Consider the following 13,441-nt stretch of genomic DNA (forward strand, 5'->3'; position numbering starts at 1 on the left):
TCCTTGTTTCTTTTCAGTATTCTTTATCATCTTCAGAAGTGTTAAGTCTTTCCTTCTCTCTAGGATGGTGTCTGAGAAGAAAACAGTTTGCTTTGTCCATGTTAAGCCAAAGCAGAATCTAAAACAGTGCCTTAAAAGATCCTTAGAAAAAAAAAGATAGTGTTGTCTCTGATTGGAATGTGGCATTGTCACTGTATTGTGTATTTTTCTTTGTTGATGCTATTCTTCGATTTCATAGCATGGGTAGTCAGATAGGAGAACATTAAGTAGATAAATGGGATGAAAGTAATGTGGAAAATTTGCTTTTCTGACTGACATTCTGAGTGTTCTCCATGTGGCTCATGCCATAAACTCTCCCGGTAGCTGTGTGCTAGGAAAACTAGCACACTCTTAGTTGTCATAAGCTTCTGTTTTAATTGGAGTTAGAGGCTTATTCTCAACTGAGTTTTAGCTTTAATTCTTTTATAATGTTGCTTTTTGAGAAAGTCTGTTATTAGTTCAAGATTAGTACAAATGCAGGAATTATAAATTATGAACCTGCTATAAACTATAGTTAGGATTATTCAGTAATAAAGTTAAGCATTTTAGATATTTTCCATCATTAAGTCAGTTGGTTTTACTTTTTTAAACTCTTTCATGTATCTGGTGGTATCATCTACCCAGGGAGGTGGTAGAGTCGTCATCCCTTGAAGAGTTTAAAAAAAGACTGGATGTGGCACTTGGTGCCATGATCTAGTTGAGGTTTTAGAACATGGGTTGGACTTGATGATCTTAAAGGTCTCTTCCAACCTAGAATTTCTGTGATTCTGTGATTCTGTGGTGCTGATAAACCAATTCTTGTTCTTTTAAAATTGCTTAGATATTAATTAAATTATCAGATTCTCGCTGTTTTATTAACCATAGGCTGGCTTCATTCCCCTGAGCCTAAAAAATAATCCTTTTATTGTTAGTACAATGGAAAGATTTTGATGTGTGACACTGGAGTGTGTAAATGCCTGGTGTGGGTGAGGTGGCTGCTGTTCCAAGGCCTGTCCCTGTTTCACAGGACGATGAGTGGTACGAACAAGCCTCAGACGTCCGATCCCAGCTGAAGTTCTTCGAGCAGTTGGAGCGCTTGGAAAAGCAAAGGAAAGATGAACAAGAGAGGGAAATTTTGCTGAAGGCTGCCAAGGTATCACTTTCACTGTTTTTTAGCTACTTAACAATCCATGGCCTTCAAACAATGATTTAATTTTGTGAATTGTGTTTCCTAAGCACATTTTGTTACAATGAGAAAGGTGCTGTTGGTGTGACACCACATCTTGAACTGATGGTCAGGCTCTGGTCATCCCTGCCTGGAATGCCTCTGGTTTCTCCACATACAGCCCCAAATCTGATGAGTTCTTGGGAACACAGGAGACAGTGGCTAACACTTGCAAAATAATTCTGTGAAATGATTTTTACAATTGCCTTTGAAATTTAATAGATGCCAAGGGTTTCTGTGCCACTGGAGAATCATAGCTTACACTTCTGGTCTTTAAAAAAATTCAGTAAATTCTGATTAATTTTTTTAGAGGCTTTTTACTTTCTACTAAAGTTTTTAGACTTTGTTTTGAAACAGTTTCATTCATTTGTTAATTTAAATGTGTCCCAGTCTCTTTGTAACTGCAGTGTTTGATTGAGCCATGCCTCTCTTCAGGTAACTGCAAATTCTCAGGGCTTGTTCCTTTGTAACTTTAATTCCAGAGACTTTGTGTTGATAGGTGCAGTAGAACAAACTCAAATGATGATGTTTCAAGAGCACATAGATATAGATAAGTCTCTCTCTAAATTTAATCATATATATAATATCTAACTGCAAATAAGTTCATCCCTTAGTTATCCCATTTTAAATAGTATTTGAATCTTCATTGAGTTATTTATTGCATATTCTGAAGAGGCTATACAGAACAGCTCCATGTTTAATTGTAACACAGCCTCCTGATTTTATGCCAATAAAGTTCACAAATTGAGAGATTAAAAATAAAAGAAAACCAAACCTTGCTTATTTAGAAATCTATTTCTCAGTGAGGCTCCTTTAATCTGTTCTGTTTGTACTCTTAATTTATAATTGTTCACATTATTAAATATTCCAGAAATTTTTACGCAACATAAATACTCTTTAAAAGTCTTTATAAAAACATATTTGTTGTTTTCATTTTTAATTCTTATGTATTAAAAATGCATAAATGATTATTTATTTTTTATCCTGTTTTCTCCAGTCAGCGACTGCATCTTGGTGAATCATTTTCTGTGTATCCTGCTGCTTGTTAGTTACATTGATTGTTTTTTTTAATGGGCATTGAGAAAAATGCAGTAGCTTAAATCCTTAGTTCAGTTTCCCTGACTGCACAGAGCCTCATGCAGGCTGGGCCTTCTGGTGTTCAATCCAGCCTGAATTCCTTCATGAATTTATATTCTGTTTCTTGGACAGTTTTTTTTTTGTTTTTGTTTTAGTCTTGGATAATATAAAATCTCGTGAAGTCTAAATTTAGGAAATAAATACACAATCATCAAGTTTGATTCCTATAAAATATAGGAAGAGCAAAATCTAAGAATTCTGCAACAAAAAGTAAAAGAACATCCTTATTTATTTGAAAAAAAAAAACCTTAATGAAATTATTGAATGCATACTTCATCTTCATAACCAGGAGACAGCTTGGAAGAAATACATGAAGTTGAAAAATAAATGAAGGTGTTAAAAATCCAAAGCCAAAGCACAGAGTTGCCATCAGCAGTGCTGATTTATCAGTGTTAATATTTAGTAGAAGACACTGTGGACCCCTTGGAAGGTGCTTATGCAATGTTGGGATTTAAAAAATAAAGTAAGAGCTGAGCTTGTTTTGTTTGGGTGCTCCCCAGCATGCTCTGATGGATGAGTGACCTAGTGCAAGGCTTATGTAAGACATAGTTTGGTAAAATATGGTCAGATAGCAATTTTTTATTCTAAATAATAGATTTTTCCCTTATTTCCTTAGATTCTGTGGTGCTGCTCAAATGCAAAAACACCTGTACATGAACAGTGAATTCCTGTGTACTGATTCCTTAGCCAGGAGTTTGGTTATTTGTGGTTTTTTCTGAGCATTCCTTGTTGTCTGAGATCTCACAGGGATGGAGTGGCCACAGCTCCAGCCTGCCCAGCTCCTCTGGGGTGACAGCAGCAGCACCCACTGCTCTGTGGCCTGGTGACATTTGTGTGTGCAGAGGGGGAGATGTTCAGCTGCCTCTGGGGGCTCAAACACCCACCCTGTCCCCAGCCACAGCACCTTGGGCACCTGCAGAAGCTCTCTTTAAAATATAAAAAACTTGGGCATTTAAAGTGAAATTCCTGTTTTCCATCCTACAGATGCTTAAATCTAAAAGTCATATTTATTTATAACTGCATCTTCTTAATGTGCCTTTTAGAGCCTTTTTATCTTGGAAGTGTTTTGACAGGTTATTGTGCAACATGTTTTTAAGGTTGCTCAGCAGAACATTTTAGTGACAGTTTCAAAGCTTCCTGCTGGTGGTACCTCATCTACTGTCTCCTATGGAAGAGCATAAAAAGGTTGAACTTGCACAGTGAAAATTCTTTGGAGCTTTGTTAACAGCCAAAGTCCAGGTTTTGATGAAGAATAAGACAGTGAAGGAAATTTCTTGGGCATTGAAGAAGATGAGGTTAAATAATCTACACTTTGTAACAGGAAAATCAATGGAGAAGATAATGAAAAATGAAGGAATAGGTAAATCAAAGAGGAGGCAGCATGAGTCTTTGGGAAGCCTTCAAACTGATCTGGTAATTCAGCATTGCAGTTCAGTAAAGGGTATGGTAAAAAAAAAAGGTAAATGATGGCCAAAGAAAGTGTCAGGTTTCAGGTTTTTGTTGCTTTGGGTGATGGGTGGGTTTCTTTAGAAGGAGAAAGGAAAATATTTGGCACAAGTGTTCTGGTTGATCTGCAACCAAAATTTCAGTTGGTACAGTGGGAAATTATTGCAAAGTTTGTAAACACTCAGATGGGCTTGGTTTTGCTTCAGGAAATGTTTTTGGAAAAAGGAGAGAGATCAAGTCAGATGAGAAGGTAGAAGGAAAACATAGTTAGATTTCAAAAAAAATTTTGACATTCTTAGAAAAGTGACTAAAGTTAAAATTAACTGTGGTGCTACAGGAGTGTCTGTGAAACAAAACAGCAATGTTATTTAGCTTGTTAAATGAGGGAATTTTACAAAATCTTATGTCCCATGCCTGGGAAATACTTGAGAAACTTAATATCCCAAGCTGAGAAGCATTGTGAGTGATGTTCTCATTCCAGGGGGATATTCTGGGGGAAGACAAACTTGACAGGAAAGGAAAAATCATGATGTGCTGTAGTGGCAATGCAACATACAATTAAGAATCTGAAAATTGAAAGTACTACTGCTCTGTTTCAGGAGCCAGAATGACCTTCTGCACCTCAAGGATCCTGCATCATATTCCACAACATTCCATAACTGTCCACAACATTTCAGTGTCCCCCAACATTCCAAAATATTCCATGTTGGGAGTTTGGCTGGCTAAGGACTGGAAAAGTACAAAACCGTGGCTAATTCCAAGTCCTGCACCTGCATAGGTAGCAGTGTCCTTGGGCCTGGCTGTAGTGATAACAAACAGTGAAAGAGACATGAGAAAAGAGAGATGTAACCCCTAAGGAATGAGGAAGAGTTCATGGTATAGTTTAACCAATAGATTGCTTGGCTTACAGAATATTCATAAGCTTATTATTTGCTGTATAAGTGTTTGATACTTTCTTCAATAAACTGGACCGGACTGGGCCTGTGATGAACCAGCTGGTGTCCTGGTCCCCTTCCTTCGACAATTCCACAGCATTCCCATACCAGCCTTGAACATTTGGCCCAAAGCTTTTCTCTAATTACTTTCTTGAAGCTATTTTTATTATAGAAGTGTTAAAAGGTCCCTTCTGCAGCCTTGAGACTCCCCTGAGCTGCCTGTGCCATCCCCAAAGGCCCAGAGAGGATGTCTGGCTCTGCACACACTGGCAACAACAGCCAGTGGCTCTCACTGCAGAACACACCAGGGCAAGAGCTGACTCTCCCAAATATCTCCTTCAAAGGGACTGTGCTCTGCAGATGTGTTTATACACAGGATGGACCCTCCTTGTGCCATTGTTTTCCCCACCTGTGATGCTCATTTCAGGAAGGAAACCCAAAAGCAGTGACACCCCCAAGGCAGCTCCTGCTTTTGGAGGAGCTCCTTTCTCAAGCCCCAGGAAATGGAAGTGTCAGAAAAAGGGACTGACTGAGCTGCCCTGGGGGTGTCCCTGCTTTTGGGTTTCCTTCCTGAAATGAGCATCACAGGTGGGGAAAACAATGGCACAAGGAGGGCCCATCCTGTGTATAAACACATCTGCAGAGCACAGTCCCTTTGAAGGAGATATTTGGGAGAGTAAACTCTTGCCCTGGTATGTTCTGCAGTGAGAGCCACTGGCTGTTGTTGCCAGCGTGTGCAGAGCCAGACATCCTCTCTGGGCCTTTGGGGATGGCACAGGCAGCTCAGGGGAGTCTCAAGGCTGCAGAAAGGTCAAAAGCCAGGCTAAAATCACTTGAGGAATTTAGCTTTGCATTTGACATGGTGTGTCTCATGCAGATTTAAAAAAAAAAAACAAACAACTGAATAACAAACCAACAGAAAAACAAACCCAAACCAAACCCAACAAAGCATTGGTCTTATTATAGTAAATCTGGGTTCTTGCTGCTTTCAGAGCTATTTCCAAAATCTGAAAGATGCAGGTGGTGTCTGTCAAGTTGAATGAAGTTCTGGTTCTGGGCTAATAATGGAAATATTTCTGGCAGTAGAAGGAGTTCTACTAGGAGTTCTAGAAGGAGGTTGTAGCTGATTTGTTGTTGTTTTGTTGTTTTTATTTCTGAATTTTTTTGAGAGAGTGGTGACAGTAAGGAGTTACAGCTTGGGGTTGTCCTGGCTCTCAGAAAATGAATGAATCAAACTTCTATGTTATAATCTGTGATAAAGTGGATCACGTTAAAATTAGTGTGTTTAATTGATCTGCTCAAACTGGCTGAATGCCTATGTATTTTATTAGAAAATAATGCTGAAATTTAATTTCCAATATATGCATTCAATTAGTCTATTATTTAGAGTGTTATGTATTAGTAACACAAGTCTGTCAAGTTCTGGGATCTTAACTACAACTATCACAAGAGTAAGATGTGTTCTGTAAAAAGAAAATTTACATAAGTAAATGGAAAATTATGTTCAGAATTGTTTATAAAGTTAATTAGCATTTAGGGATGATTGGGTAGTACTGTCAGATTTTTATGGAGAGATCACTGAAATTTGGTGCTGCAGATTCCCTTCCACCCTGTGCTGTGATGGCTGGGAGGGGCTCTCCCTGAGTCTGAGTTCAGGCATTCCATTCCATCCTTCCCTTCCTGAGAGCAGTGATTCCCTTTCCCTGAGTTCAGGCATTCCATTCCATCCTTCCTGAGAGCAGTGATTCCCTGAGTTCAGGCATTCCATTCCATCCTTCCCTTCCTGAGAGCAGTGATTCCCTTTCCCTGAGTTCAGGCATTCCATTCCATCCTTCCCTTCCTGAGAGCAGTGATTCCCTGAGTTCAGGCATTCCATTCCATCCTTCCCCTTCCTGAGAACACTCATTCAGTGCAGCTCCTGCCTGCCTGAGCACTTGGAGCTCACTTCTGATGGGAGCAGAGCAAAATGGCAATTATTGCGTTGAGATAATTTCTGAATTTTTAGGAATTTGTTACTGCAATTTTAATGATTTTAATATAAATCATTTTTCAGACTTGTGCTTCTGCATTCCACCTCACCATGGTTGTAACACTGAGCAGAGTTTTACCCTCAGCTATGATGCTTTTAACTTTCACTTTTTATTAACAAAGCTAACGTGAAAGCAAAGTGTTTCATGTTGCCAATTTAATTTCTTTAATTAAAAGTGAAAGTTATAAGCTGGTACAGCCGTGGGTGAAGTTCTAATGTCATCAATGGGGAAAAATAGGTATAAAATTGAAACTGTTGGCACAGCAGTGGCTCTTGATAGCACAGCACCTGCAGTTGTGACTCTCTCATTATTTAATGCAAAAAGATGAATTTGAGGCATTCAAGACCCCCAGTGTAAATATTGGTCAGGGGCAGTAGAGCTGCAAGTGCCTTAGTTGGAATCAGATGTAGCCAAATGCAGGAGAGACCCTGTGAGGCATTTCACAGCACAGGTGTAACAAGCTGAGACTTTAAAGTCCTTACAAATCTAAACAGAACACTTAATTTTGTTAGTGGATCAAAAATTTAGCAACAGTGCAGCTTTGTTATTAATAATCAAGGAAAGTATTGAATAATTATGGTCATGGAACACATCAGGAGTACTTTTAGTCTGTCCATCTGCATAGATGCAGAGTATGCTTCCATTTAAAAAAATATTGTGCATGTTTATAAGTATGATGGGGTTATAAATAGCCTTATAATTTTAAAAACACTGTTGCTTTCTGGTTTAAGACAATTCTGTGAAATCTGAAATCCCCTTAAAACTACACTGTTCCATGTGTAATTGGATGTCTCTTTTCTGGCCTCCTGCCTTAACACAAGCCAGGGGAAGAGCTGAGGTTTGGAACATTAGGGAGTTTGGTAACATGCAAATGAAGCCCCTTATTTCTGTTGTTTTGAATACACACATTTAACATACTCTGCTTTTCATACTTTGGAAGTCCAATATTTCCATAGACATAATGTGATCTATGCAGTTTTCAGTTTCCAGATCAAGAACTCTCTAACACAAAGCATTTGGTTCTTCACAATTAAAATATCAGGTTGTCTGGTCTAATAAAATAGCTGGTTTGGGAGAAATGTTAACAAACCTGGTTTGCTGAATGCATTCTCAGGAGGAGACAGCATTTAATATATTTAGAAGTATGTTATCTGCTTAGGATCAGTCCTGGGTTTCTCTAAAATTAATATGGGAAGCTTGCTTGCTTTTAAAGGTGTTTATTCATCAACAGGAATAAATATTATGTAAATGCAGCCTGCTGTATTTACAGATCTAGACATGATGAACAGGGAGGGGAAGGCAAAGTAATTGTGATAAAGTCCTTGAAAGTTTTTGATTTGGTGGGTTCTCTGATCAGTGGGTGTTTCCAAAGGTTTAGAGGAAGGAGACATTGGTGCATTAAACGATTTTGGAAAAGAATCTTTCACAAAACAGGTGAAGTGCTGCATATTAAGATTTGGATGTTAGAGATAAAGGAAAGGAAGAAAAAACCCAAAATATGAATTAACTGGAAGAAAGAGGTTAAACTGCAGTTAAAAAAAAAAAAAACAAAAAAACAAAAACCCAAAATATGAATTAACTGGAAGAAAGAGGTTAAACTGCAATTAAAAAAAAAAAAAAAAGCTAGGAATGATTAGTCAGTAGCTTGACAAAAGTGTGAAATAGTGCAGTAATTGCTTGGTGATGTTGACATGTAGACAAAGCACTACAAGAGCTGAGCAGCAGCAAAATTGTGCAAACTCTTCAGAGGAAGGGAGAGATGTTCACGTGTGGAATGGAGTGTAAAGGGAATCCAGTGACATTTCTAAAGCTCATTTAGGCACCTCTCTTAAGCTTGACATTTGCATTTGCTTATATTTGCTTTAATCCGTGTTGCATGAGCATTGGTGAAGCCTTTTATAATTTACATTAGATCATAAAGTGAAGAATTAATGAGATAGTTGATGTTTCTACTTGTCCTTTAATACATTTTAGCCTCTGTATGCTGATGATTTTATTTCTAAAGCTTACTGGCATGGTAACCAGCAGGAAAGTATTTTAGTCTCACAAATCTGCTTTTAAAAAATCTGTTAAAATTTATCTGAACACAAAAGAGTTAAATTCCTTAATTATTTTAGTAGTAGTGATACATCCTGTGTAAAGTTGGAATTCTGCTTGTTTGAAACAAGAACTAGCCTGGATTCTTTGGAAAAGCTCATTGGCATGGATTCAGGCAATAATTAGAAAATCATTGCATTATTCTAAATGTAAAAATAGTTCTATCTTCACCTTCAATCTGGGTTATATATTAAACTTCACCTGGTATTTTAGATCTTCATTTTTGGAACAAGATTGCTGTATTTGATATTGTTCAGGAGCTGAGTACCTGCTTTCACCTCTGCAATAATTTTTATCATATATTTACTGTGAACAAGCTGGGGGGTTACACAGAGTAGGTGATTTGCTTTTGCATGCTGAGATTATCCTGAACTCCAGATCTGCTCTTATTTGGTCAGTTTCTGGGGAAGAAAGAAAAAGCCCCAACTTTTAAATGTGTTCTTTACTCTGTAGAGTTTTTCCTTCACTTATGGAGCTCAGGAAATTGCAAAGTTACTTTGCATCTCCTGCTTTAATTTTTCTTACCCTGTCCCCAAACACTACATACCTCTGGTGTGTTTTCCAGGATTCTCTCATTTCCTTGTAGAAAGTTAGTAACAATATTAGAAGTCTTAGCTGGATTCTCTCAGGACACTCTGCTTCCTCCTGAAGCTGCTGTGCTTTCAACTTGTACTTTGCATTTGGCAAATTCTCAGCTTCATACAGGAGTGTAACAGTACTTTGTGTTTCTGTTCTGCTTTCACTGTGAGGCTCACAAGGCAATAGAAGTTCATTGTACATTTATAAATTTATCATCAAAACCCATGAAAGGGCTAAATATGCTTTTCCATACATCATGCTGGAGAAACTGAGGCTCCAACAATTGAATTGCTCTTGCAAAATGACAGCAAGGACCTTGTTCAGCTCAGTGCATGAATACTGACCTGAGCCCATCTGCTGGAGAAGCAGCTCACTGACTGGCCTTTGTCACTTTGGTTTTTAACCCAAGAGGCATAAATATAATCAAGTTCTTACTAATTGCTGTGTTGATTAGGAACCCAACTCTCTGGCAGACCCACATATTTCATTAAATACCTTTTTGCCCTTCGAACATTAACTAGGTTACAGTATCTAAGTTTTTATTTTTGGGGTTTCTCCTTTGGTTGGCACAAGTCAGATTTGGTCATTGGCCACCTCAGAGCTCAATTTGGCATTCAGTTGTTGCAGACACTGCCCTGTCCAAGACCCTCCTATGCCAGCAGACACAAAAGCACTTGCAGATGTTGTTGGAAGGTGAAGCTGATGTGCACACTGGAAGAGTTCAGTACATCTAAAAATCTCATTATTGTTTGATGTCACCCTGTGTTATCAGCACTGTGTTTTATAGGTGTGCTATATTAGCTGGAAAAAACAATCCCGGTTCAAACAAAACCAACCAAACGCACAAAACTGACAGGAGAAAGGATACAGAATTCTGTGCCAGATCAAGCCAAGGCACTCCCCAGGTGTATCAAAAATAGCGCCCAACCCTTGTAAGTGCAAGTCCTTAAAACCTATCTCCCTTTGGTTTCCTAATGGATTTTTGAATTCTGACCAGAATATGGTATGAAAAATGTAAACACTGGGAAAAAATCTGAGAATATATAACTTTGCAAACAAATACTCTTTCAAGTTTCTGCCTTCAGCATAGCAACAAGCAGGGAACAACAGGTAGGAGAGGGCACAGACACTCCTGTAGGAGTTGGGTAAATGATTCCACTTTAAATCTCAAAGAAATTCTGAAGCAGAACTATGATATCTCTCAGGTATCAAGAACAACAGTTTTCCATGGATGTCACAAGTGTTCTTGGAGCTTCTTGTAACTTTTAATGCTACATTTGCTAAATGCTGACCTATCACACATTTATAAAAGTATAATGTGTGTATTATCTGCCTCTTGAGTTTTGAATTCCATCAGTCTGAGATGTGTAGTGAGCACAAATATAAATTTAATGGTTTTTTAACATGTGGTTATAAAATACCCTGTGTCTAAAGAAATGTTACAGGTTGTTATTGTGATTAAATGATCTGCTTTTAGAGCTGTTCCTGGTTTTGAAGGAAAATACAAAAGTTGTCATTTAGCAATATTTATCCAGTTTTAATATTGACAACATTAATATTATTAGTACTGCATGAATGGGTTTAACAGAATGTATTTCTATGCTGTACTCAAAGTAAGCTCATATGGAATAGTAATGTCTTTATAATAAAGATTTACCTTTTGGGAGGGCAACTCTGCAGTGGTTTTTTCACGTTCTCTACCAAGACCTAAATACAAACTTAGTTGCAAACAGTAAATTTTAAAATATGTGATTGTAAGGACCTAAATTTAAAAGTTTGGATAATGGAAAGGGTGTAACTTCTGCTCTTGGATGCTTGAATCTGTTAGTATTAAATAATTGAAATCCAAACCTGTATGGAAACTTTCACATTGACAAAAGCATGGTTGGGTTGGTTTTTTCTGGTTTTGGTTTGGGTTTTTGTTGTTTTTTGTTAGGGGTTCTTTTTTTGTTGTTGTTGTTTTTGTTTTTGTGGTTTGATTTTGGGGTCTTTTGGGGTTTGTTTTTTTTTTGTTTGGTTTGTTTTGGTGTTTTTTCACCAAAAACAACTGTATATTTGACTGTACTTCATTTGCCACTGAGCATTTAACCTCATTTTGGGTGAGCTCATGGGTTTGAAATTGCACTTCTGTCAATTTAGGTGTCCTATGTTTGATACCTTGTATGCTGTTCCTATTTCTTTGCTATTTTTTAACTTACTGCAACAGATGAGGGGTTCTTAAACCATCTGTTAACCTTTTTTCCCCATTTTTTTTAAACATGTAGAGTCGCTCAAGGCAAGAAGACCCAGAGCAAGCTAGACTGAAACAAAAAGCAAAGGAGGTAAGCAGAGCTGGAGATCATTACACTTGACATTTCAAGGCTTGAACATATTAATTTTTTATGCCTTGCTACTTGTATATCGTTAATAAAAATCTGACTAAAAACTTTTTAGGATGTATTTGTTGCTTCGCCTTTGATCTTAATGTTTGCAAACTAATACATTAATACATGTGAAGCCTAAGGAGATTTTATAAGAGAATATTTCCATACATTACATTTTCATTTCCATTTTAGGTAGCTGTAGCTTTTGTTGGGTTGTTGATGACAGCAGCTCTAGATTTTGGTGGAAAATATATGCCTTTGTCTTTTTGTAAAATGTCGCTTTCTTAGAAATGTGCTGCTTAACCATTTTGTTCTGGTAACATTCTTTCAAGTAATGTAATTGCCAATCATTTTCTCTATCCTGTGATTCAGTGGACTGTTTACTCATTTGTCTAAATTACAATAATCTAAAAAATATCAAATAATTTCCCATGAAGCTGTGATGTGTTACTCTAAGAGTACCTTAATTTGCTGTAAATGAGTGAGTGTCCTTTGCTTAAGGCATCTCATGCCTTAGGATTGGGTTGTAACTTAAATCAATTAGAAAGATTAAAATATCCATCAGTTGAAAGCAATTTCAGCAAAATGATGCCATTCTTTTTAGCCAGCTTGTTTGGATATACATATTAGCAGGTAATAATTATGCACTGGAAGGTAAAATACACAGAAAAATGCTTATAGCAAATCCTTTTGTATTGACCTGTTCTTCCTGTTTTGTTTCCCTCTTGGCATTATTCTGGAGTCCCGTTAGCTACACAGATTTTATGTATGTAACAGTCAAAAACATCCAAATACATGGATGAGTTTTATTTGTCTTCATTTCATTCTGTGATTATTCTGTGTAGTAAGACTTGCTGAAATGAGTTCTTGTAAACATTAGACCAGGCCTTAGCGTTTCCAGAGTTGGATTTGTCAAGCAAGTATTGAAATGAAATAAAGTAATCAAATTATTTGGCAGGAAAAGAGGCAGGATTTTAATACTACTTGGGTTTTGTATGCTGCAAGTGTTGGCAAAGGAAGAATGAGATTTCTGAGAGCAATTGGTGGCAGCAGAAAGGGCTGTTGAGCTGAGCGCTGAAGGTGCCGTGCTGCTGGGATGAAATGCATTGCTGCTGCATTAGTGGTGGCTTTCCTGGGCATTCTTTCCCGGGCATTGCAAACTCGAGGAAGTGAAAGTGAAAGGCAGGGCCAGTAAGGGCGGTGTGGCAGAGCTCAGGGTGGAGCCGCTGTGGGGGAGCCCGGGGCTGGCGAGGCGCGGCCGGGCCGGGCGGCTCTGAGGGTGCGCGGGGCGAGGGCTGGGCCGGGCACCTCTTTGTTCGGGGGAGCCATTGGAGGGGCTTAGAGCGCAGCAGGCTATGGGTGCAGTGCTGGCTGTGACTGGGCACTGCAGGAGCTCCTCTGGGGGGCTTGGGGCACACCGGGCTGTGCCTGCGGGGCTGCCTTCAGGTGCTCCTCACAGGGGCTGCGGGCGCACCGGGCTGTGGGTTCACTGCTGGCTTTGTGTGGGCGCTGCAGGAGCTCCTCAGCGCTTCGGGCACACCGGGCTGTGGTTGGAGTCCTGGCTTTGTCTGGGCGCTGCAGAAAGAGCTCCTGAGAGAGGCTTCGGGCACA

General features: G+C 38.6%; 1 protein-coding gene across 1 annotated transcript in view; it reads left to right on the forward strand.

Annotated features, from left to right (window-relative positions):
* The window catches only part of LOC102068829 (transcription initiation factor TFIID subunit 4), a 152,731-nt gene that overhangs the window by 63,508 nt on the left and 75,782 nt on the right, over positions 1-13,441 (forward strand). The window contains exons 12-13 of the mRNA XM_074551063.1: positions 1,046-1,171; positions 11,732-11,788. Of these exons, the coding sequence (XP_074407164.1) occupies positions 1,046-1,171; positions 11,732-11,788 (183 nt within the window). The remainder of the gene's footprint in view (positions 1-1,045; positions 1,172-11,731; positions 11,789-13,441) is intronic.

This window comes from Zonotrichia albicollis, chromosome 13, assembly GCF_047830755.1.
Source record: "Zonotrichia albicollis isolate bZonAlb1 chromosome 13, bZonAlb1.hap1, whole genome shotgun sequence".
Taxonomy (NCBI): Eukaryota; Metazoa; Chordata; class Aves; order Passeriformes; family Passerellidae; genus Zonotrichia; species Zonotrichia albicollis.